The sequence below is a fragment of the Rhamphochromis longiceps genome, linkage group LG18, assembly GCF_057381845.1.
Source record: "Rhamphochromis longiceps isolate RC_006_pf linkage group LG18, R_longiceps_female_GT1.1, whole genome shotgun sequence".
Taxonomy (NCBI): domain Eukaryota; kingdom Metazoa; phylum Chordata; class Actinopteri; order Cichliformes; family Cichlidae; genus Rhamphochromis; species Rhamphochromis longiceps.
Window position 1 is genome coordinate 30,930,395 of NC_140574.1, and position 21,539 is coordinate 30,951,933.

Consider the following 21,539-nt stretch of genomic DNA (forward strand, 5'->3'; position numbering starts at 1 on the left):
AGGGAGAAACGTGCAGTTTCCATGTGTGGAGTGGTGTTTGAGATGTAAATAAGAAATGCAGCTCACTGGCATCAGAAGACTATAGCTTTTTATCTTCAATGGGATCATGAGATCACAGACGCTGAAAGCATCAGTGTGCTTCTGGTGGGGGATTGGCTGCTTGCTAAAACTTCAACAGATACTATGATGATTGATTTTAGGCTAAAGGGCTAAAATTACGTGCATGTGTGGCTTCTTAGTTTTCTCTCAAATATGACTGATTAATTGGGTTCTGTTGAGCAGCTATATTTTTATCCCGAGTGCTGTGTGAAAATGTTGAAAGTGTGCAAACAGTGAAGCATGTCGAACTGTTCTCACACTGTGGATGTTAACATCCAGACTTTCTGCTTCACAAAATGCTTTCAGAAGCTGCACTTTGTCACGTCTTCTGGTTTGACTGCAGAACACGGACACGGGTGACAAAGTTAAGAGAAGAAAATTCATGGCTTTGTGGAGGGGCTGAGTTTGGGGGATTTTACTGGACCTTGCTTGTCCTCTTGAAGGGAAGGGTCACTGCAAATACATATAGCGATCAACATTAATCCCACAGCCCCATCCACCATGCACAAGGGTTCATTGAATAGTTTGAATGGTATTAAAATGGTGTAATGTTGATTAGTTAATATTTATTTATCTGTCTTTCTTCCACAGTGTGTTTTTTTGTTTGTTTGGGGGTTTTTTTTTGTTTCATTTTATTTTTGTTTTGTTTTTTTTGTCCTCTCATCACTCAGATGGCTGTCCCTCCCTGAGCCTGGTTTGTCTTGATACCAGCACAAAGGCACAGCAGCATGTCCCCACTGATGTGTGCAACGTTTGTGTCCTCACTTGCAGAATCCTTACAGATGTATTTAATTATCATTGTATGCCTGTGTGTGTGTCTGTGTCACATATGTTTCTCTATGCTGGTGTGTGCGCCTGTATGTCTGGCCAGTTGCCATTAATAATAAGATGTTGCGTAATTACAGTGAAATTTGCAATTTGATTTGTTAAGTTATTACATTAATGATTCATTATAATCAAATTGTATCATTATGGTGGGAAGCCTAGAGTTGCCTCAGGCATCTTAGGCATTTACGCTCCCACAGTCCAGCACTATGTTCTCCATCACTACTCTTAGCCATAAAATACGCATTGTGTTAGCACTATAAATAGCATTAATGTTCCTTTTCAAGCTTTTTTTTAGGTCATTAAAAATGGCAACGCTAATATTAAGCTGCATTGGGTGCAGACTGGTTTTTATTCTCTTTTAATGATATGCATTTGTTTTCTGAATCTGTATAACTTAATTTTGCTGGGCACTCCACCTGGGTCTTTTTTTGAGTTATTGTGTAAGCAAAATGAAACTTATTGAGTTTTTAGAGGGTGCTATTTTTCTTTCTTCCCCCTTATAGGATTGTTTTTTTGAGTTTTGTTATGATTCACACTCATCTTAAGATGGATTTTTTTTGAGGCATCATACACACGTACTAAACAACAACAAAACAAAAAACAGGTTTTTGGAGTGTGTTAAGTCTGAGATGTGCAGTTTTTATAAGTATTCAGGTCCTTGTCTTGGTTAAGGCCCCTTTGGAAGCAATAACAGCCTCAAGTTTTCTTGGGAATGATCCTTTCTTTCAGGGGTTTCTGCCATTCTTCTCAGCAGAATCCTTTAAGCTCAGCCGGGTTGGAATGAGAGTGTTGGTGCTCGGCCGCTTTCAGGTCTCCCGAGCTGCTCCTGGCATCAGGTCTGGATCGTGCCTGCAAAACTCCAGGATTTTCACAGTGTTATCCAAAGCAACTCTTGTGTTTTCTCTGTGATGTGCTTTGTTTCAATGTCTTCTTGAAATATAAACCTTCTGCTTAGCTTGGTATCCTGAGCCCTCTGAAAACGGTTTTCACTCGGGATTATTCTGTATTTATTCCGAAGGGTCTCTTGCAGTCTCTGTCACAGGAAAAACATCCCTACAGCACGATGCTGCCTAACCACCACTTTGAGCGACTGTATCGATGGCATTAATAAGGTGATTCTCCCTACCCGGCTCTCTCCACACATGGCAATGGGAGCTATGGTGGAACAGTTCAATTTTTATTTCATCAGGGCAGAGGATTTTTCTTGTTATAGCCCAAGAGCCCAATCAGCTGCCTTTTGACAAACCACCAGTGGGCTGTCTTGTACCTGTTAGTGAGGAATTGCTTCCCTCCGGCCACTCTTCCTTCAAAGCCTGATTGGAGGAGTGCTGCACTAACAGTTATCCTCTGCTTTTACTCAGTTTGACTGCCAGATTTAGGAAGTTCTTCCATTTGAGAATGATGAACCTATACTCTTGGGCACTGTCACCTTTACTACATTTGTGCCCTGAGACAGACCAATCCACTCTGACATGCACCATCAACTATAAGACTGCATGTAAAGAAGTGTGCGCCTTTACTAAATGCATTGTCTGAATTTAATTAAGTATGGGTGGATTTAATCAAGGAGCCACGTATTCCTATAGTACTGTGTGGTGACTGATGGAAAAAAATCCCTGTAAACAGATATTTGCATATGAATATGATGGATTTGCTGACGAGGGCTGAACATTTTGGTCCCGGAAGCTTTCAGGTTTCAGTTTGCACAGTCAGAGTGCTGATCAGTCACATTTGAGTGAGTTTGGTTATGTGCAGCCAAACACTGAGTGTGGAAACCACAAGAGGAATGCATTTCCCAAAATGCAATCTGAAAACAATCAGCTATCGTCTGATGATGATTAAGCTTTTTATTAGCTGCATTCATCTGCATTTGTAGTCGGGCTGCAAACAACGACCTTTGCACAGAACGTTGGTCGTTACCTGCACAGGGTCTTAGTCATCAGGCAACAGCCGCCAGGTTCACAGCCTGACCAAAAAAAAAAAAGGGGGGGGGGGGGATTAATTAAGGTTAATGATGGTGATGGAAAACTGTAAACCTTAAAGGATCTGAGAAATAGGCTCTGTACGTGCGCTTGTATCACTCTCTTCACTTCCTTCCTTTGTTGATGAGTGCATATTTCTTTCATAATAGCTCGTCTTTATTTAAACGCTGCCTTGGAAACAGTGATTGATTGTATCCTGTGGTCTGGCGTGACTTATTGTAATTATGTCACTTTTATTATCTCGAACCAGCCAAAGGACTGTCAGAAAGCCATTTAAAGATCCAAACCATACCTTTGAAACCAGCTGAATCACTCAAATCAAGTGGCTGAGCGCTGATGTGCCTTCTCCACTTGATTTGAGTGATTCAGCAAAACAATTTGATCTTTCTTGTTTTATTTCTTTTTTCTTTCGCACAAATTGGTAAATTTTGTTTATTTAATCAGCTATAATGATCACAGCAGCAGACACAAATATCCTAATCAGCTGCTTGCTTGTTGGCACATCAGCTAATTAGTGGTTATTCATCACGCATAAATTAAGCCTAAGAAAAGGTCTCTATCAAGAGCCACCCAAATGAAAAGATTTGCTCTTAAATGGCACGTACGCGTGATTTATGAAAACTTTTTGACTTTTTAAAATGGAGCTTATAGGTTTCACTAAGCTGCCATCCAAGCCTTGAACAGATACCAGCGTCCTAAACCAAACATATACATTGAGTTTAGATATAAAATATAACTCAAGTTCATTTTTTGACAATTTGTATTGTATATTTTAGTTGCTGCTATTAGCAGTCAATATCCATGCGTTATAAAACCAGGCAGTGAAATATTACCCTAATAGAGTATTCTTCATGATCTGTGCCATGGCTGTCAAGTCTGCTTAACTAGCAAGATATTTTCTGTCTGCACAGGACTGCAGTGTTCTGGTTCTCAATGCTGAAAGTCATAATAACCAAATATTTTAAAACACCAGTGTACACGCATACTACTGACACCTCTACTGGACAGTTTTAAACAGCTCCAGCTTTGACTTTGTGTGGTGACGTTCCTCTTTTTACTCTCATTAAAGAGGTTGAGCAGGCATCAGAAAGGGTATCCGCCATATCAGATATACCAAAGTATCTGCTGTGGCGATCCCTTGTCAAATAAAGGAACAGCGAAAAGTACAATTTATTACATTTTTCCTTATTTTGTGACACATATACTCTTAGAATGCTGGACTCTCTGTGAGCCAAGGCTCACACTTCAGAGTCCTATAAATATTAAACAATATTTCTGCTCCTGGATTTGGAGCTGTCTCTAATATCACCATGTCAGGACAGACACCCCACCCAGTTGCTGTTTAAACCTGGTGTAAGCCGATGAAAAGAAACTTTACCTTAAGCGAGGACAAAGAAAATAAAATGGGTTTCAAGGCTGAATGACACAAAGCTACTGTTGTAGAAGCCAAAAATACAAATACAGACTTGAAACTCAGCAAACCGCAAACTCTTGTCATTTTTAAAAGGTTATCTGACTAGTTCAATGGCTTGCTGTGTGGTACAGACTGTCCAAAAAGCTTGTGCTTCAATTTTGGTGAGCGAAATTCTGGTATTTTCTTAGACAGTTAGCTAATTAGCTGACATGTGTGTATGTTGCTGCTTGCTAACCAAGCTAGCTAGCATTAGCTGACAAATTAGCATTACTAGGTCCCCCTTCAAGAGAGGCTCGCATGCTAATGACCAAAGACCTACTAGTCAGTTCAGATGATATAATATGTGATACATCCATTATGAGGCCAGCTTGCACACAACTAATGCATGTAAGTGTGTATGTGTGTTACTTGTGGCAACATCAGAATAAAAACAGTAATAGCAAAATGGCTACGTTCACACTGCGCATCAAATCCGTTTTTTTTACCCTATGCGACCCATATCCGTTCATGGTGTGACAGTGTGAACGGCACAAATCCGATATTTTCAAATCCGATCTGGGTCACTTTCGTACGGAGCCCCGCAGGGGACATGGGAGAAAAAAAAATTAGGGAGAAAAAAAAAATTAAGACGGACTTTTGCGAGATCTCGCAAAACAAACTCGGGATCTCGCAAAACTTTCTCGCGAAAGTTGAATTCCAACAATGGCGGCAGCTACTTAGTTGTAATATTACTCTTTCTGGGTCACAAAATACACTTTTAAGATATTTTGAGGCGTGAATGTAGTTGTGTAAACGTCAGATACCTGCTCGGTTTACAAGACATCACATATTTGCAAAAGTGCTCCGACGTTTTTGGAGATCTGACACCCACTAGCTCGAAGCTAACGGGAGGTCGAGACCTACTACAGCCGGGAGGAACACCGCTTTCCAGGCACATCGTGCCTCGACCTCCTGGTTGGCTTCGAGCTGGCGGCCACTAGCTCGAAGCTAACGGGAGGTTGAGACCTACTACAGCCGGGAGGAACACCGCTTTCCTGGCACATCGTGCCTCGACCTCCCGGTCTGCTTCGAGCTGGCGGCCTCCGAAGAATGCGGCTAATACTTTTGCGAGATCTCGCAAAAGTCCGTCTTAATTTTTTTTTTTTTTCTCCCTAATTTTTTTTTTCTCCCTAATTTTTTTTTCTCTCCCATGTCCCCTGCGGGGCTCCGTACTTTCGTATGTTGTACTGAATCCGATACATATCCGATGTTTTAGAAAGCGACTGCTGTTTGAATGGTCAAGTCGCATTAAATCTGTCTTTTACGTCACTGACACAAGACAGACGCCAATTATCAGCTCCGGAGAAGCACCCGATAAGACATTGCGAACGCTTCCTGGCCATCCAGCGTAGATGTCAGTGAAACTGTTGGGAAGACAACGTTGGAGAAACGTGAACATTTTATTTATACTGTATAATCTGCAGATTCTGACAGAAATCTGCTACTATCCTTTGAAGCGCCGCTCCTCTCTAAAACAGCAATAAGGATAGTTATTAGATTATTTACATTATTATGTAAATAACAAAATAACTTAAAGCAAAAATTGGGAAATGTAAAGTCCGAAGTCTTTATATTAAGGGCCATCAGTCAAACAATAGGGGCTGTATCCCAATTCAGGGTCTGCAGCCTTAAAGTACGCATTTCAAGGCCGATTACGTCACAGCGGCGCGCCGAAGCCTGTCCCAATTCAAAGGCTGCTCGAAATGCGGCCCTGAAATGCGTCCTTCATTTCCCTGAATTTTAAGGCTGTGGCAGTGTAGACTTCGTGGCCCAACATATCCCAGAATGCATAGCGCGGCGGTGGGTGTGAATAATTTTGCCGAAAAAAAACGGCGGATGAGGGGCGGCCGAAGAGTAAACTTTAATTAAGTACAGAATATTATGTCACTTATTTATGTGCAAATGTTTAATAACGAAGAACATTAAAAATTACTGTTGGCAACATGTCGGCAAAGTTATGTGACATTAGTGACGTTTGTACTAACTTGGTTTTAAGGCCTTTACTTTAAAATATACGCCGTTCAATAGCTGACCTTAATCTTACAGAGAATGATCAAAGCTCATGTAGAAAGAAACAAACAAATGAACAAAAGATTTTCTCCTTCATGTCTGTCAAACAAAGCTGTATGACACGTTTCCAACTGTTAGTATCATGGTTGCTAGGCAACCTGGGCAGCGCGACGGAGGCTAGACCGTCCCATTTCACAAGCCTCGCACTTCCGGCCTTAGCGGTCTTTGAGTACGCGGCCCTTGAGGATCGTTGAGGCTGCGTACTTTAAGGCTGCAGACCCTGAATTGGGATACAGCCATTGTTTACTCTGGGTCTAAACAGAGCGCGTTGTGTGTGACGTCTTCTTCTGCGCATGCGGGCCGCTTTGAGGGTTCACACTAGAGCGCGTTTACTGTCGCATTTTATTTGTAGTGTGAACGAGCAGACAAAAAAATCGGATTTGATCCAAAAATCTGAATTAAGCATTAAGACCTGCAGTGTGAACGTAGCTAATGTGACGCAATTGCAGTGGAAATAACCATTAAGCACGGCCTTTAAAAAAAAAACCATTGAACCTCCTGGTCTGCTGGAAAGATAGAAAACCATCCAATTAAATACATAAAACATACTAAATTATGTCCATCATGTTTTCCACATCCTCTTTGTTGCTCTTTGGACTGGATCATTTTGCTGCAATCTCTTCTGCAGTGGTGTAATGTCACTCCACTGGAGAATTGGTGTCACCAGCTGTTTATCTCAATGGGCCCATTTCTTCATATTCATATTTTTAGAGTATGCGGGAATTCACAATTTCCTCATAGATACATATGTGCAGAGCTTTAACATGGTACATGCATTTCCCCAGGGATGTTCTTGCAGCTGAAGTTCTTCGTCACACTGGCTGGACAGTTAGGGCTGTCCTTCTTGTCTGTTATCCTAGAACAATTGGGGGCGGGGAGGGGGGAATGAATGTTTTTTTTGTGAGATGTGACTGACAACTTTTTTCCCACCACTCCATTAATATCAACCAGCATATGCCTACCAGCAGGGTATAAATCCATCGGGTGTCAGTGCATAGATGAGCCAAGTATTAGAGTAATGCTTACAACTTTTTTGACACTATATGTCAAAAATAGCAGAATTCTTCTCCCCCAAAACCTTCTGCTGTTCCATGACTTTCCTCAGTGGCACAATAGCAAATGTCACATTTGTGATGGTTTGAGTTTGGTGTCACAGTTTTGCAACATGTCAAACTCTTCTCTGTGAATATCTGGCAGTGTGAAACTTGGCAGACGCAGCGATATCTGGCCTGTTTTCCCACCACAGACTGCGGAGTCCATTTCACAACAATTAAAAATGTGTCAGCGAGAACGCAGCCAAACTAATGCTCAGGATGACTGTAAACGTGACAGTAAATAAATAGACAGATTGTTTTGACACATTCTTGCTCTCCCTCCCCGTCTCTCTTTCTCTTTCTAGGAGCTGCAGTTTGAACGTCTGACCAGGGAGCTGGAAGCCGAACGACAGATTGTCGCCAGTCAGCTGGAGAGATGCAAGCTTGGCTCTGAGACTGGAAGCATGACTAGCATCAGGTGTGTGCGTGTGAACGTGTTTGTGTGTCCAACACCTGTCAGGTTATCTTCTGTACACTCTACCTGTGTGTGTCAGCTGTACTCTCGCAGGTGACTAGCTATACAGCTGCTCGCATTAGAGAAACACTCCTTGATTCGTGTCCAAAATTCATCGGTGTGCTGGTAACCGCGCTGTAGTGATTTGCTTTTGAACTCGGAGAGAGCAGCGCTGCACCCAATGTTGCTTGCTTTCTTTTACCCAGTTTAAACATACACAGAGATGTGCTGATGTGATGTTTCAGGTTTGTTATAGTGCAGTCGAGTAGTGTGCACAGTGCAGCAGTAATTAGATTACATATTATTATTATTTTTAAAAGCTCACTTTAAGTGAGCTTGTATCTCATTAGATTATAGCATTTAAATAATGCAGGGAGCATTATTACAGTACCTAGATAGATAGTTACATTCTAGCTGACATTTATATTTAAGGCACCAATAGAAGGAGCAGAACAGACAGTAAAAATCAGTGTTTACATATTGACTATAGCCAAAATGATAGCTTAAAAATAACTAATTATACTTCAGCTAGTCGCTAAGAAACATTAGCATTCATCTGGATTTTTTTATACCTAACTTGCCAGTAAACATTAATAATTTACTCTATAAATTGCTCTTTAATATATTACTCTTATTATCTCCATGCATCTTAGTTTAAGCGATTGTTGCTAATATTTCATAAATGCTGTTGTATGTAGCACTCATTGTATTGTTTGTCACTCATCCAAGTGACTTCTTGAGTCTCTGAAGAAGGAGACTGAAGAAGTCACTTGGATGAGTGACGAAACGTTTCTCCCACTGAAAATGCTACGTCCAGATGAACAGAATAACCTCTTGGAGGTTTTCTTACCTGGATGATTGAGAATGCATCAAAACCATTTAAGTCATACTTGTGCACCCTCTCTCAGTTCTAAGGTTTTATTTATGAGGGTAAAGAAGAAAAAAAAACAACCTTCCAGTTCGAGAAGCAGTCCTGTGTAAAATTAAGTGTACCTTGTGATTCAGTAGCATGTAGAACTCAGCAACCCCTCCAAACAAGTCATACTTGTTCACTCTTTTTTTAATTTTCTATCATAAACTTTAACATTTAACTTGCTAACTGAGGCCTGTAGAGTCTACGGTGTAGCTCTTGGGCTTTTTTCCACTTTCTCGGAGCGTTGCACGGTCTGACCTTGGAGTTTGCTGTGACGTCCACTTCTGGGAAGACTGGCAACAGTCTTGAATGTTTTCCAGTTGACTTGAACTTTTTGTATGGAAATGACTTTATAATGTTTCCCAGATTGATGGGTAGCAATGATGCAGATGTCTTTCCTCCTTGGCATTGTGTTAACACACACCTGACTGCTTCAGACCAGCAAACCGACAAGGGTTCAGCTTTTATTGAGGTGCTGCAGAACCGTAGACATCAAAACCAAACAGACTAAGATGCTGAGTGCCCACTGTCAGTAATTTACTGCGGATCTATATTCACAATCCCTTCCCAACTACACTTGGATATTTCACCTGTTTGTATTATGAAAATATTGATTAGTACAGCTTTGAAACAGCACAACTCAAGGCAGTCAACTAGGCTAGGCTCATTTATTAGTGAAAAAAATCATTGGGTTTTTAAATGCACTATATTTTGACTAGGAAATGTTCCTGATGCTCTACTAATTAAAATTTAGTTTAAACAATTTTTCCCTTTTGCCTCCTAAACACCTTTTATAGGAAATGATAGCTTTGCTTGCTTGTGTTATTTAACAACACGAGAATTGCTATCAGGTTTTTACACGTTTAGTAATTACGATCCCCTTAGCTGAACCCATGTAAAGAACACATGTTCACCATTGTCGCCTCTTAGTCTTTTTCAGCTGTTCATATTAAGTGCACAGAATAACAACAGGGAGGTGACAAAGACATGGAGCAATTAGGCTGTGATGGTGTAAAACACATGTTGCTCAGTTCAGAGTCATTTTAAGGAGAAGTATATAAAAAAAGCTTGAGACCATTAATGAACCTAACTCTAGATGTGCTGTCAAAACCTTACTGGCAGGCTTAACGTTTATTGACGGGCTCGAGTTGCATTCCTGAAGCTTTTAACTGCACATTAACTACTCGCTGTGCCTTGATGCTGAGAGTTATGCGTGAGAAACGATCTCATTTCCCTGGAAGGATTTGAATTTGAAAGAAATCTAATGCCAAATTGACACATCATTTCAAGAGAGGTAATGTAGACGCGATGCGATTATGTGACCTGACTAACGTTCAAAGGCGTTATAATGGACGCTCAAATATGAAGAATTTTGTAACCCTTATAAGCAATGTTCCCTCTAATTTTTCATGTGTCTGAGCGGACACACAAACTCTCTGAGCGATCCCTTGGACCACTGTGAGCGACAGCAGACGTGTGCACTGTGGTCCCGCCAGCATTGAATCCATCCAAGTTACATGGTTTATTAAAATAATCAAATTACAGCATTTACATTTATGTTAGACTACTTTTAATTAAGTGCTTTAGCCCACTTACAATGAAAATAAAAAAAAATCTTGTTCATGACCTGTGTAGTATGTTAACACTATTGGAAGTTGAAACTTGAACTCCAATTTTGAAAACACAACTTTCTTTTTTTTTTTTTTTTTTTTAAATAAAGCTCTAAAGGAAATGAATTATATAGTTACTTCTTCAAAAAAGTAACTGAGTTATGCAAACAACAAAGTTTTTGCAGCTGTTTACCTAAAAATGCAGCCAAGGCGTTTTTTCAAATAAACATTTCAAACTATTTACAGAACAATCAGCTGTTCTGCAAATTTGATGCCACACAAATTATTTGTGCCACTCCAAAAAATAATTTCTGTCCACTATGAGATAAAGAAGAACAACAGCCTGATACCTGCAGGCCTGACAACAGGAGATGTGTGACTCCTGTAACACCTGTAACATTCAGCAGTCGCCTCATGGTTCTGACACACTCAACAAAACTATTGACTACACTACATACCAGAGGTGGGACCAAGTCATTGTTTTGCAAGTCTCAAGTAAGTCTCAAGTCTTTATCCTCAAGTCTCAAGTCAAGTCTCAAGTAATGTCAGGCAAGTCAGAGTCGAGTCTCAAGTCACTGGTGTAAAAGTCCGAGTCAAGTCACAAGTCTGAAACTTTGAATTTCAAGTCCTTTCGAGTATTAAAAAAAAAAAAAAAAACGAAAAAATAATGTTGCAGTTATGCTAAATGTAAATATTAGACCATGTAATTTTAAAATCTGTGTTTTTCTCAACACATGACAAAATAGTGAACTTAGAAAATATACACAAATTGTGAAATTGCACCTCTTTAAAATGCAGCTCAATTAAACCTAGCTCCAAGAATAATTTTCACCGACAGTTCTGAGATAAGCTGCATGTTATTCTTGGATGCGCTTGTAGGACTGGCTTTAAAATCGCATGACAAAAATATCATACACATTAAAAAAAACTGTATCACCAACGTAGCCTGGACAACATTTGCTAGTTAGATGAAGTCAGCTATCTCATCGTAGCATATTTATATGCATATTTATAATTATACGGTTCTTGGAGTGAGTGCACACACTCATGAAGTTTAGTAACTTCAGGTCACTGCAACAAGCCCAGGTACAGTTTACCGACGGATGGGTACAGGACCTTGAAATGCACTGTGTAGAACGAAAGACCATCGTACGTATCATAAGTTTACCAGTCTCACAAATTGTCTTCATAAATACACATTCCTTAACCGTTTATTAATAGGACCTTTGAGCTCAACGGTAATTAATTTGTAGTGGAAATAATTTCTGGTAGCATCACAGAAATGTAGCAGTGACAATAATACTGTATGCTGTAATCGTACTGGGCAATTAGTGATACAAAAAACCTGTTTTACCCTGTGAATAAAAGTATATGTTTTTTTCAATGTACCATAATAACAGAGGCGAAACGCAATATTGTGTCAGGACAATTCACTATTTATGCACAATAAACAAAGGAGCATAGCGCGACAATTTCTGTTCAGCGCCAGACTTGCTTGTAACCTATATCACAAATTATGTTATGAAAATGACGTATTAACTACTACAAAACACTGACCTTCGTGTAAATGCTTGGAGCAGACTAACCTGTGAGCTGGAGTGTTCCGGGACGTTACATTTGATCTTTGAATGGCTGCAATCCAGGCCATCCGTCGCGTCTTTGTTACTTCGGAAACATGGCTCGAACAATTTCTCTTCAATGACGTAATCCGATAACAACCGATCTCTTTACCCGTCGGCTTCCCGTGGCTGTCATGCGACCGGCTATTGCAGTTAATAATACAACAGCTTCTTGACATTTTTGTGTTTCTTTTTATCGCTGTGTGACTGATTTCAATTGAAAGCCTGTGTGCGCTAGTACCTCTTGCCACGAGTTCCCAGAATCCTTTGCTGTTTACCCCTGAATGACGTCACATTTTCAATCTCTATATAATATGCATGTTAAATTTTATATTTGGGGTGAAATATCAAGTCTTTTCAAGTAAACCGGTTCAAGTCCAATTCAAGTCCCAGGTCATTGGTGTAAAAGTCCAAGTCAAGTCACAAGTCTTAGAACATTTTTTCAAGTCAAGTCTAAAGTCATAAAATTAATGACTCGAGTCTGACTCGAGTCCAAGTCATGTGACTCGAGTCCACACCTCTGCTACACACTAACTACACAAGATTTGCGCTAAATGTCCCAAATCTCTCAAATCTCAAAACACCGCCGTCACCTAAAACTCCCCCCCTTCCTAAACAACTAAATGCCATGTTGCCATATCATTTTTTGATTGGTCCGCATAGTACATTTTTCAACCAATAGGAAACGTGGCTTCACTCCACATCAGCAACGCCGCTTTGCTAGCTAAAACAGCATGCCCACGACGTTGATTAGCTGCGTATATACGAATGTGAATCGCATTATTGGCTGGACTATGGGATAAGGCGGCATTGTTCTAATCCCATACGGGAGCAGCCAGTCACTTACTGACTAACACTAAAAAACAGAATTGTTAAAGTATTAATTTTAATTTCAATTCAGGTTAGATTTTTTTTGTGTGCGCAACGCAGATTTTCTGTGATCAGAGACCGAGCCAGCAGTGCACAATTGCGCATGCGCGCAGCTTAGAGCAGCGGTCCCCAACCCCCGGGTACCGGTCCGTGAGTCGTTTGGTACCGGGCCGCGAGAGTTGAGGCTCAGGTGTGAAATGTATTTTTTTCAGGGTTTTTAATCGGTTTTCAGCGTTATTTTGTTATTGTTTTTATTGTTAACTCGGTTTTCCTGGGTCTTTTCACGTGTGTTATGAATAAATCTTCTTTTTTTCGGTACCGGTACTATTTTTGTTTTGTTGTATTTATCCGCGACACCTTAAAGGCCGGTCCGTGAAAATAATGTCGGGCATAAACCGGTCCGTGGCGCAAAAGAGGTTGGGGACCGCTGGCTTAGAGGTAACATTGCTTATACACAGCAAATCCAGCATGTCCAAATTAACACTGTCGGATTTGATTTCAACACTATTAAAGTGTCTATATGGGTCCACACCAGAGAGTGTTAATTTAACTCTTTTTGGAGAGTTGGTACGTTAACTCTGATTTAGTGTTAAACACCAAATCTGTCTGGAGTTGATAATTTAACACTTGGTGTTAAGAGTTTATATATTAACTCTCAAAGAGTATTTTAGTTTAACTACGTAAGAGTTATCTTCTAATTCATTCTAAAAAGCGGGAATTTTACTGTTCTGAACTTCTAGAAATTTCTTTTGGAAATAAACATTTACTAAAAAGATGCAATGGTTTTTGAAAAACATTTATTCTGAACTGTGCACCACAATTTCAAAACATTTTCTGAAAGATCTAACAGTATACATGTTCTCACTTTCATTAGAATTTTGTTTATCAAAAGGTCTGACATGGTAAATGCAAATAACAGCATTCTCAACACTTATTTCTTCAATACAATATGCATGTCCTTCATTCATCACTTTGTGGAACTTCAACGCACTTCTGCTCTCCCCCATATTCCATCTTCACAAGCATATCCTGTGCGGAGATCGAATAAAAATTAGTTGACACTAATTAATGGCACAAATAATCCAGTAAACAATTGCAGCACAGTAAAAAAAAAAGGAATCCTCTTTGAGCCATTACTTGTGTAAAGTATTTTCCCAAAAGACAAGGACACAGGCAACAGGTAATACTGAACTAAATGTAAAACCTCAACCTTTTTCATTTTTACCTAAACCGTGTGCACAAAACTCTGGAGGGATCTAAATGCTAACGTAGAACCCAGTCAGGACGTCAGCTACTGCTGTTTGCTCGTTTTTTTTTTTAATGGGCGATCGTTTTCAGGCTTCAAGTAGCACCATTATACCAACATTTCACATTCTAGACATTGTTTTAGGTGTATTTGACCAAAAGTTTGACTGAAAATTCACATGCAAGCTTTTTTTCAAGGCTGTGGTATTTGCCCGCAAACAATACCTTTCAGCTAGCTAAAACAGAATATTATGCTATCAGCGAGCAACATGGCTAATGCCTTTCACACAGCTTTGTCTCAACTCCAAAGAGCCACAGAAGTAAAAGCTAATAATAATTGAAACAATCTTTGAAAAAATGACTTACCAAGCATGGCAAACAACTCAAATATGTAGAGCAAAATGTTCTGAAACGGCTTCACTTCAGCTTCGATTGGAGTCGTGCTGGGGGCGGAGTCTGTGAATTTACTCTGTTGGTGTCATAGCCCCTCTAGGAGTTCAGAGTTAAGAGGTCAAGAGTTAATGTTTCCATTTTAACACCTCCAGATTTGACAGAGAAACACTCATTTTTAACACTCGATTTTAACTACTATCATTTTACACCTCAGAGTTACATTAAAAGAATGTGACTCTACTTAGAGTAAAATTAACTCTACTTTTGCAAGGAGACTATTAACACCAAAACATTTAACACTTTTGAATTTGCTGTGTAAACCTGATATTTTTAATAATTCCTCACTGCACCCGAGACAGCAAAATCATTTTGCAGCATTATTTATTTTTGGTCTTTCTAAAGGATGTTCCACTGTCAGAGTCCACTGTGCTGTGCGGGGCCGTCTTGTTCCTTTATTTATTTATATATTTTTTGATAACACGGGCGAAAAACATAAAGCATTGTTATATTATCTGCCTCTGATTGAGTTTAGACGGCAGCTTCAATATCTGCTCTGAGCCTGAAGAACACATTCTACACATTCCATACTGGTCCCAACGTGAAAACTGCACTGCTGACACAATAGTGATAATGCACTTAGCCCTCCTCTCAGGACAGTGGAACACGATTAAAGCCTCCGTCTTCATTTCTCTTTCTCACTCTGTCTCCCACACACACACATAAATAGACGTGCACAATCCATCATCTTTTCTTCTCTTTGATTCCGTTAAGCGAGTGGGGATTCCGTCCGGCTCAGACTAATTACTCATCTGCCCGTATTGTAATTCTCATTTCAATTTAAGGGGTGAACCAACAAAGAGCAGGAAGATGGTCTAAAACTGACTCATTCACAAGTCTAATTAACTGATGCACGTATAGCTCTTCTGCGCTGTCACAGGGCCGCATTTGCAACGGCGGCAACGTGGGATGGGAAAAGGTGCAGAGTCCGGAAAGACGTGTCTTCCACTTCATCACACAGCCGCGCGCAGATATAAATGCTGCAGTCTTGCAAACTCGATTAGATGGGTTTATTATTTAGTGAGGGGCAGAGCGTCCTCCGGATTACACTGTCTTCCATTTTATAGGCCATCCACTTTGTTTGACTTGCGGGGTAATTACTAAATGGACAAATGGTTTGGCAAAACACACAAGTCCAGCACGGCAATATGCTGGAGGTTTGTAGTGCCTAAAGCGTGTTGGATTTATTGTTCAATTACCTCTGAAACATTAGTATTGCTGCTGTTCCAAATAGTTTTATTCATCACTGCTTGTCCCAGAGAACAGAGGGGTCAAAATATAATCGGCAGCTACAATACACGGACAGGAATTCATCTTGGTAGCATTTGTGGTGAAACATATTGAAACTGTATGTAAGCTACAAACTTTAATTTAACATCAGCAGCGCAGACAACGTAAAAATGCAAACTGTTGCAGCGTTTGCCGTTAATTGTTTGTCATTTTGATCCATAACGTTTGTTCTTGTTGACTTTTTGTTTCTTTCTTCTATTTGTTCTTTTGTTCTTCTATTTGTTCGTTTAGCTAGATTAACGTTAGCATGACACAGATTGCTTTGCCTCATTTGGCAAATTAGAATATGTAATTATAGCTAAAGAAAAATGTAGCTGTTAACAGTCAGTGTGTTCTAAACCAATGTGTTGCTAAAACAGCACCCAGTATAGAAGTCATATTATATATTAGCAACAGTCTCAGCTTTTCTTACTTTGCATGTTCCAGATTACCTAGCCACTGTTCTCAGTTGTGTAGCATAAAGTGTGACAAGTGTCTGGTACAGATGATCAGCACTGTGCAGAAATCTTGAGTCACACCTCATTTATTTATTTTTTTGCTCCCAGTAAACCAGACTTTCTTGTATTTTTTTAAGCTAGTTTTGAGGAATAGCTTTCTGAAAGACTTTTGAAGTTCTTCTTTGGATATTGGATATTTTAGCCAGTGCTATTGGGGGATCTTGTCAAAGTTGATTGAATTATAAATGCAGAAAAGTGATTTGATTCACAATACAGTACTTTTAGGAAAGCATCTGATTGGCTAAGTATTTATTTTTCAGCATGATATGCAGTAAAAGCATACCTACATAGAAAAACACACAGTGGAACTCTATCAGTCATGGATTGGCCTCCCCAGAGCTCAGACCTCAATATTATTAAAGCAGTGTAGGATCATCTTTACAGAGAACAGAACAAAAGGCAAAAACATCCAAAGAAGATCTTTGAATCTCCTTTAAGAAGCCTGGAGAAATATTCCTGAGGAACACCTAAAGAGATTTCAGGAAAGCTTGCCTGAGAGTGTTTAAGCTTTGCTGAAGAGTAAAAGTGGTCATACTAAGTTTTACAAACTCTGTACAACTCTAAAGTTTAATTCTTGATTTGATACTTGTGTGAAAAAAAAACAAAGAACCTTCTGCTATACAATTTCTTCATGATCAGGGGCATTAAAAAGAAACAGTTAAGGCTTTTTAGATTAGTCATATCTTTTCAACTCGTAATTATCCAAATAACGAAGATCAACTCAATTACCCCCCCCCCCCCCCCCCTCTCTCTCGCTCTCTTAGAAACTAATTATGCGGAAAATAAAATGTGTTATTTGTAGGATAACTCTATCTGAAGCCAGCTAATCTGTAATATCATCAAGATGTGTGGAGCTACTCTCTTTCTATTAGTTTGTTGGACAAATCCATCACGGACCATCTTATTGTCTTTCCCAAAGCAGCAGCAACTCTAGTTTCTACACCCAGATAAACCACAAGTTTATAGATTGAGGCACAGTAGATATGATATGACCAAAGATAATACAATAGCTGTGTAGAATTTTCAGACACATCTTGCTGATGGCGGTGAAAGATAGAAAGCAGCAGAACAATAGAGGACGGGGCTGTGTTCAGCGTGGCCTTTCTTGGGCTTACCCTGTGTTAACAACACATTATGAAAGAAAAATGTAACTATACTAGAATAATAAAGGTTTTTTGTCACAAATTTCTTTGTTAATCTTATAGATTATTTCAGATGTCTTTTCACCTGAATCTCTTTGTCTTGAATGTTTGGCTTTGATATGTCTAACAGGAAGCTACAGTATGATGAAGTTCTGTTTGCAGACAGTCGCTAAAGAAAACTTCAAATCAAAGTGAGTGTTAAGAATGACCACATGGCTGTGGAGGGCTGGCCGTTCAGGAATCTGCTCCTGTTGTGTTGCAGAAAATAAAGACTTTCAGAGGTGCTAATGAGTTCTACTGCTCTGCCTTTCTTTCCGGTCTTAATCAGTCACCACAGGTCACAGTGTCTGCTGCGACACATGCTGCTGCTTTATCGCTTCAAAAAGTACAAATCCACAGTGTGTGTGTGTTACTCTTTCAGTCAAACCGAGACAGTGTTTTTGTCTGTGCAAAGAGTTCTTTTGACCACAGTTAGAGTAGATAAAACTAATCAGTAGAAGCGTTCAGTGCAATTCTGGTTGCAGATATTCAATATTGAATACACAGCACTTAAAAAGCTTCGGTCCCTGTTTTTCCCCACGATTTTTGGCTCTAGAGAGAGCTGCTCTTCTCGTTCTTCATCTTCTCTTGCTATTATGTTTTCCCTCGTGTTCACTTTTATCATCTCTTCTCCTCTGACCTCCGTTTTTGATGTCAGTTTATGTCCTTCCATATTTTTTTTTAGTTCTGTCTACATTTCGCTCATCATCTTTTCCAGCTCTTTTCAACCTGTCAGCTGTCTTGAGGGCTTGGAAAGAAGGCGCCTGAACTTCTTTAGGTGTGTATTTAACCCTTAATTCCGTGGGACTCTCCATCAGTTGTTTCACATCTGAGGAATCCTTCTGGACGAAGGAAAAATATCTTCACAAACCTAAATAAGTCCAGTTACTGTCTTTTCAAGCCCTCAAGACTAACGTATCCTGGATGACTGAGAACCTACACAGACATGCTGTCAGCTGTCTTTCTGATCTATACAAACAGCGCTTTGTTGCTCAAGCAGTACATTTCAGCGTTATTATTTTGTGTCCTGTAGCGGTTTTTACTTTGGCTTGGTTGTACAAAATGAAAACAAAGTCACCGGCCAGATCTGGACTAGCTTAGGGCCGAGTGTTTGTACATTTTAAAACCAACACTGGACTGGCTGCTTGAATCGTATCTTACCCAGCTACTTAATCTTAAGAATCCTTTAGCTTGTAACTTGAAATATAGCAAAGTAGGACAAACTCTAGGATACAAGAGTGGCCTCTTTATATTTATCCCACTGTTCCCTGGCCACCATCTTTCTATCTAATCATCGAAGTGGACCTATGACAGCGAGAATACCCTCAGTAGCTACAGATACCATCTCTCTGGTGGCACCACTATGGATCGCCGCCTCCCATGTCAGGCTACTTGCTTTTGGCTGTTTCATTTGCAACATTTGTCAGGTAATCACATGCACGGCCACTTGCTTTTTTGGCTGCTAAATGGTAACTGCATGTGTGTCGCGCATGTGCATGTTCATTTTTGTGTGTATGTATGTGCGCGCGTGTGTGTGTGTAAGTATTGGCTGTAACCAGAGCACCCAGTGAGACCCACTGTCACTCGTCTGGTGGGAAAATGTGACCTGTCTGGCGAGCCCAGTGAGCGCCCATTACCCAGAAGCTGTCAAGGCTCTGCCAGCTTAGACTCACAGCAGTGTGACTCTCTCTCCCTCAGCACAAATCCACTAACAGAGATGTTTGCAAAGAGGAGAGGCTTCACTAAGAGCTACTGCCTGTTTTTATTACATTCAAAAACTGCTTTCTAGGAAAGGTCCCTAATAGACCCGAAGGAGGGAAAAAGTCTTTCCTCTTTGAGGTAATCGGAAGAATGGACTTTGGCTATACAGAGCATTACAGAAAGTCTAAGAGGTAAATATCAGCCTTGTCAAACAAGGAGGCTTACACACACAGTTTCATTAGGAAGTGAACCGATGAGTCTGAAAGTAGAAACTACAAAAATAACAGCTATAATAGACAGTTGTTCTCATCAAACAGCCTCAGCTTAATAGTTCTACTGGCAAATCAGATTTTGTTAAAGCTACAGTGAGCTATTAAATCTTTTTAAGAGTAGACATGCATTAGCTGTCTACAGTGATGGAAAGCTGCAGAATTTCTCTGGTCATTAGTCAGGCTAAGTGACTCCAAGAAGTGTTGAAAATTGAGCTGACCGGAATCAAATTGTGGTAAAACCAAACTAAAATCAAACAAATGAGGTGCATTTAGAATCAAAAGCAAATTCAAACAAACAATATTAATACAAAGTGGCCTTATCGCATCATGAACAGATTATATCACAGAAAAACATTTCCCCAAAGCTTGGATGGAACTAGGTGGCAATTAATTCCCAGAGTGCCTATTTGATTTTTTTCTCAGTCTAGTTACCTTAGTAAACTTTCAAGTCCTGGAGTCACCTCTTGTTGTTGCACAACATGGATTTACTGAGTAAACTGTTATTTGGTTTGCTTTGATATGCTAACTGTGTGATAGAAATGCATCTTTTCAACATCAAAAGATCTCATCAAGAGGAAGCAGAAAGAGACGGCGGAGGCAGGCGGAGATGCCAGGCAGTATTTAGTGCTCTGATGTTTACTGTATATAAAAGATGGACACAGCTTCTATGTCTAAAAATGCAGAAAAAAACAACATTTTTTTCCTAATGTCCAGCAAGATGGAAAATTGATCCATGATCTCAGTAAATGGCATCAAACTTTCAAATTTTAATCAATATAACATGATTTTTTTTATGTTATGGTCCACATTAGACCCAAAAGGACAATAAAGCAGGCCTCACCTGTATATGAGATGTCAGTTATAACGAGTGTTCAGTGTAATTCATTCAGATGAATCCGGTTTTAAAACAGCACAGTGATGAGAGTCAGAATGTGAGGCTTGAGGGTTATGACTGTAAGGTAAGTAAGCTTGGTTTAGCTTAGATTGTTGGGCTTAAGCTAGGTAAGAAGAAAAATCAAATAGGGAACTAAAAGCTGTTATTCTGCTTATACCTGTCAGTGACTGCAGTCTGTTTTTTCAACAGCCTGCCTGAACATGGTTCCTATCAAACAATCAGATGTGAGAATGAAATAATATTTGATTTTCCTTTTAAAAAAAATAAAAAAATAAATCAAAGCCTGTAGTTTTTTTGAATCATCGATGATTCATCAGTACTGGACATACCGTGTTGTGGAAATTTGTATTCAAATTCTGCACTTCTGTGCCTACTCTTGTGTATTCATTTATTAATTCAGACTGTCCAAACAGTAATAGCTGTGTGCACCCAGCTATTTAACTCTATATGTGCATACGGATGACATATGTAGTCTTCCCTCACAGCATAGTCGCATGCATTTATTAATTAGGCTGATTCATTTGCAGCCGATTTTGCACATATTATATTCTCAGAGTCCGATTGGCAAATCTGCACTTTGCTGAGGCTGACTGAACAGATGTATACTGTAGTTGCTGCGTGTACTTAAGAAGCAGAGTTAATGTCTTTTTCATTGTCACACCGCGCCGTAGGCACTGCTGCAGCTACAGACCTAACTATGTGCTTTCAAACTTTTAGATCATTGGGAATTGGATTTGCGAAGCATTAAAAGGATTTTGGGGACAGATGATCATGAAAAAAAGTGATAAAGAGGGAAGAAGGTGACACACTCAGAAGGATGAGGGGAAAGAGCCAATCTGCAGACTCTGCTGTAAACGTAGCTTTGCCGTGACAAGGAGTTCCAGTTCTAACTGTAATTATAAACACAATGTGCTTCATGGGGAGCTTGTCATCTTTGCATCAGTGCAGGATATGGAGAAATAAGACATTTTTACAAATGGCACAATAAGGCTTCTCAGACTCAGCTTTCAGCAGCT

The 21,539-nt window shown here is 39.8% G+C and overlaps 1 protein-coding gene across 14 annotated transcripts in view; it reads left to right on the forward strand.

Moving 5' to 3' along the window:
• Positions 1-21,539, forward strand: part of ctnnd2b (catenin (cadherin-associated protein), delta 2b) — a 232,199-nt gene that overhangs the window by 75,571 nt on the left and 135,089 nt on the right. For 8 of the 14 annotated variants that reach the window (XM_085388030.1, XM_085388031.1, XM_085388028.1 and 5 more), the window contains one exon: positions 7,832-7,944. In XM_085388030.1, coding sequence (XP_085244156.1) covers positions 7,832-7,944 — 113 coding nt within the window. Of the gene's footprint in view, positions 1-770; positions 884-923; positions 1,764-1,945; positions 2,040-7,831; positions 7,945-21,539 lie in introns of those variants that run through there. The other 6 variants (XM_085388025.1, XM_085388027.1, XM_085388032.1 and 3 more) reach the window with 4 other exon arrangements.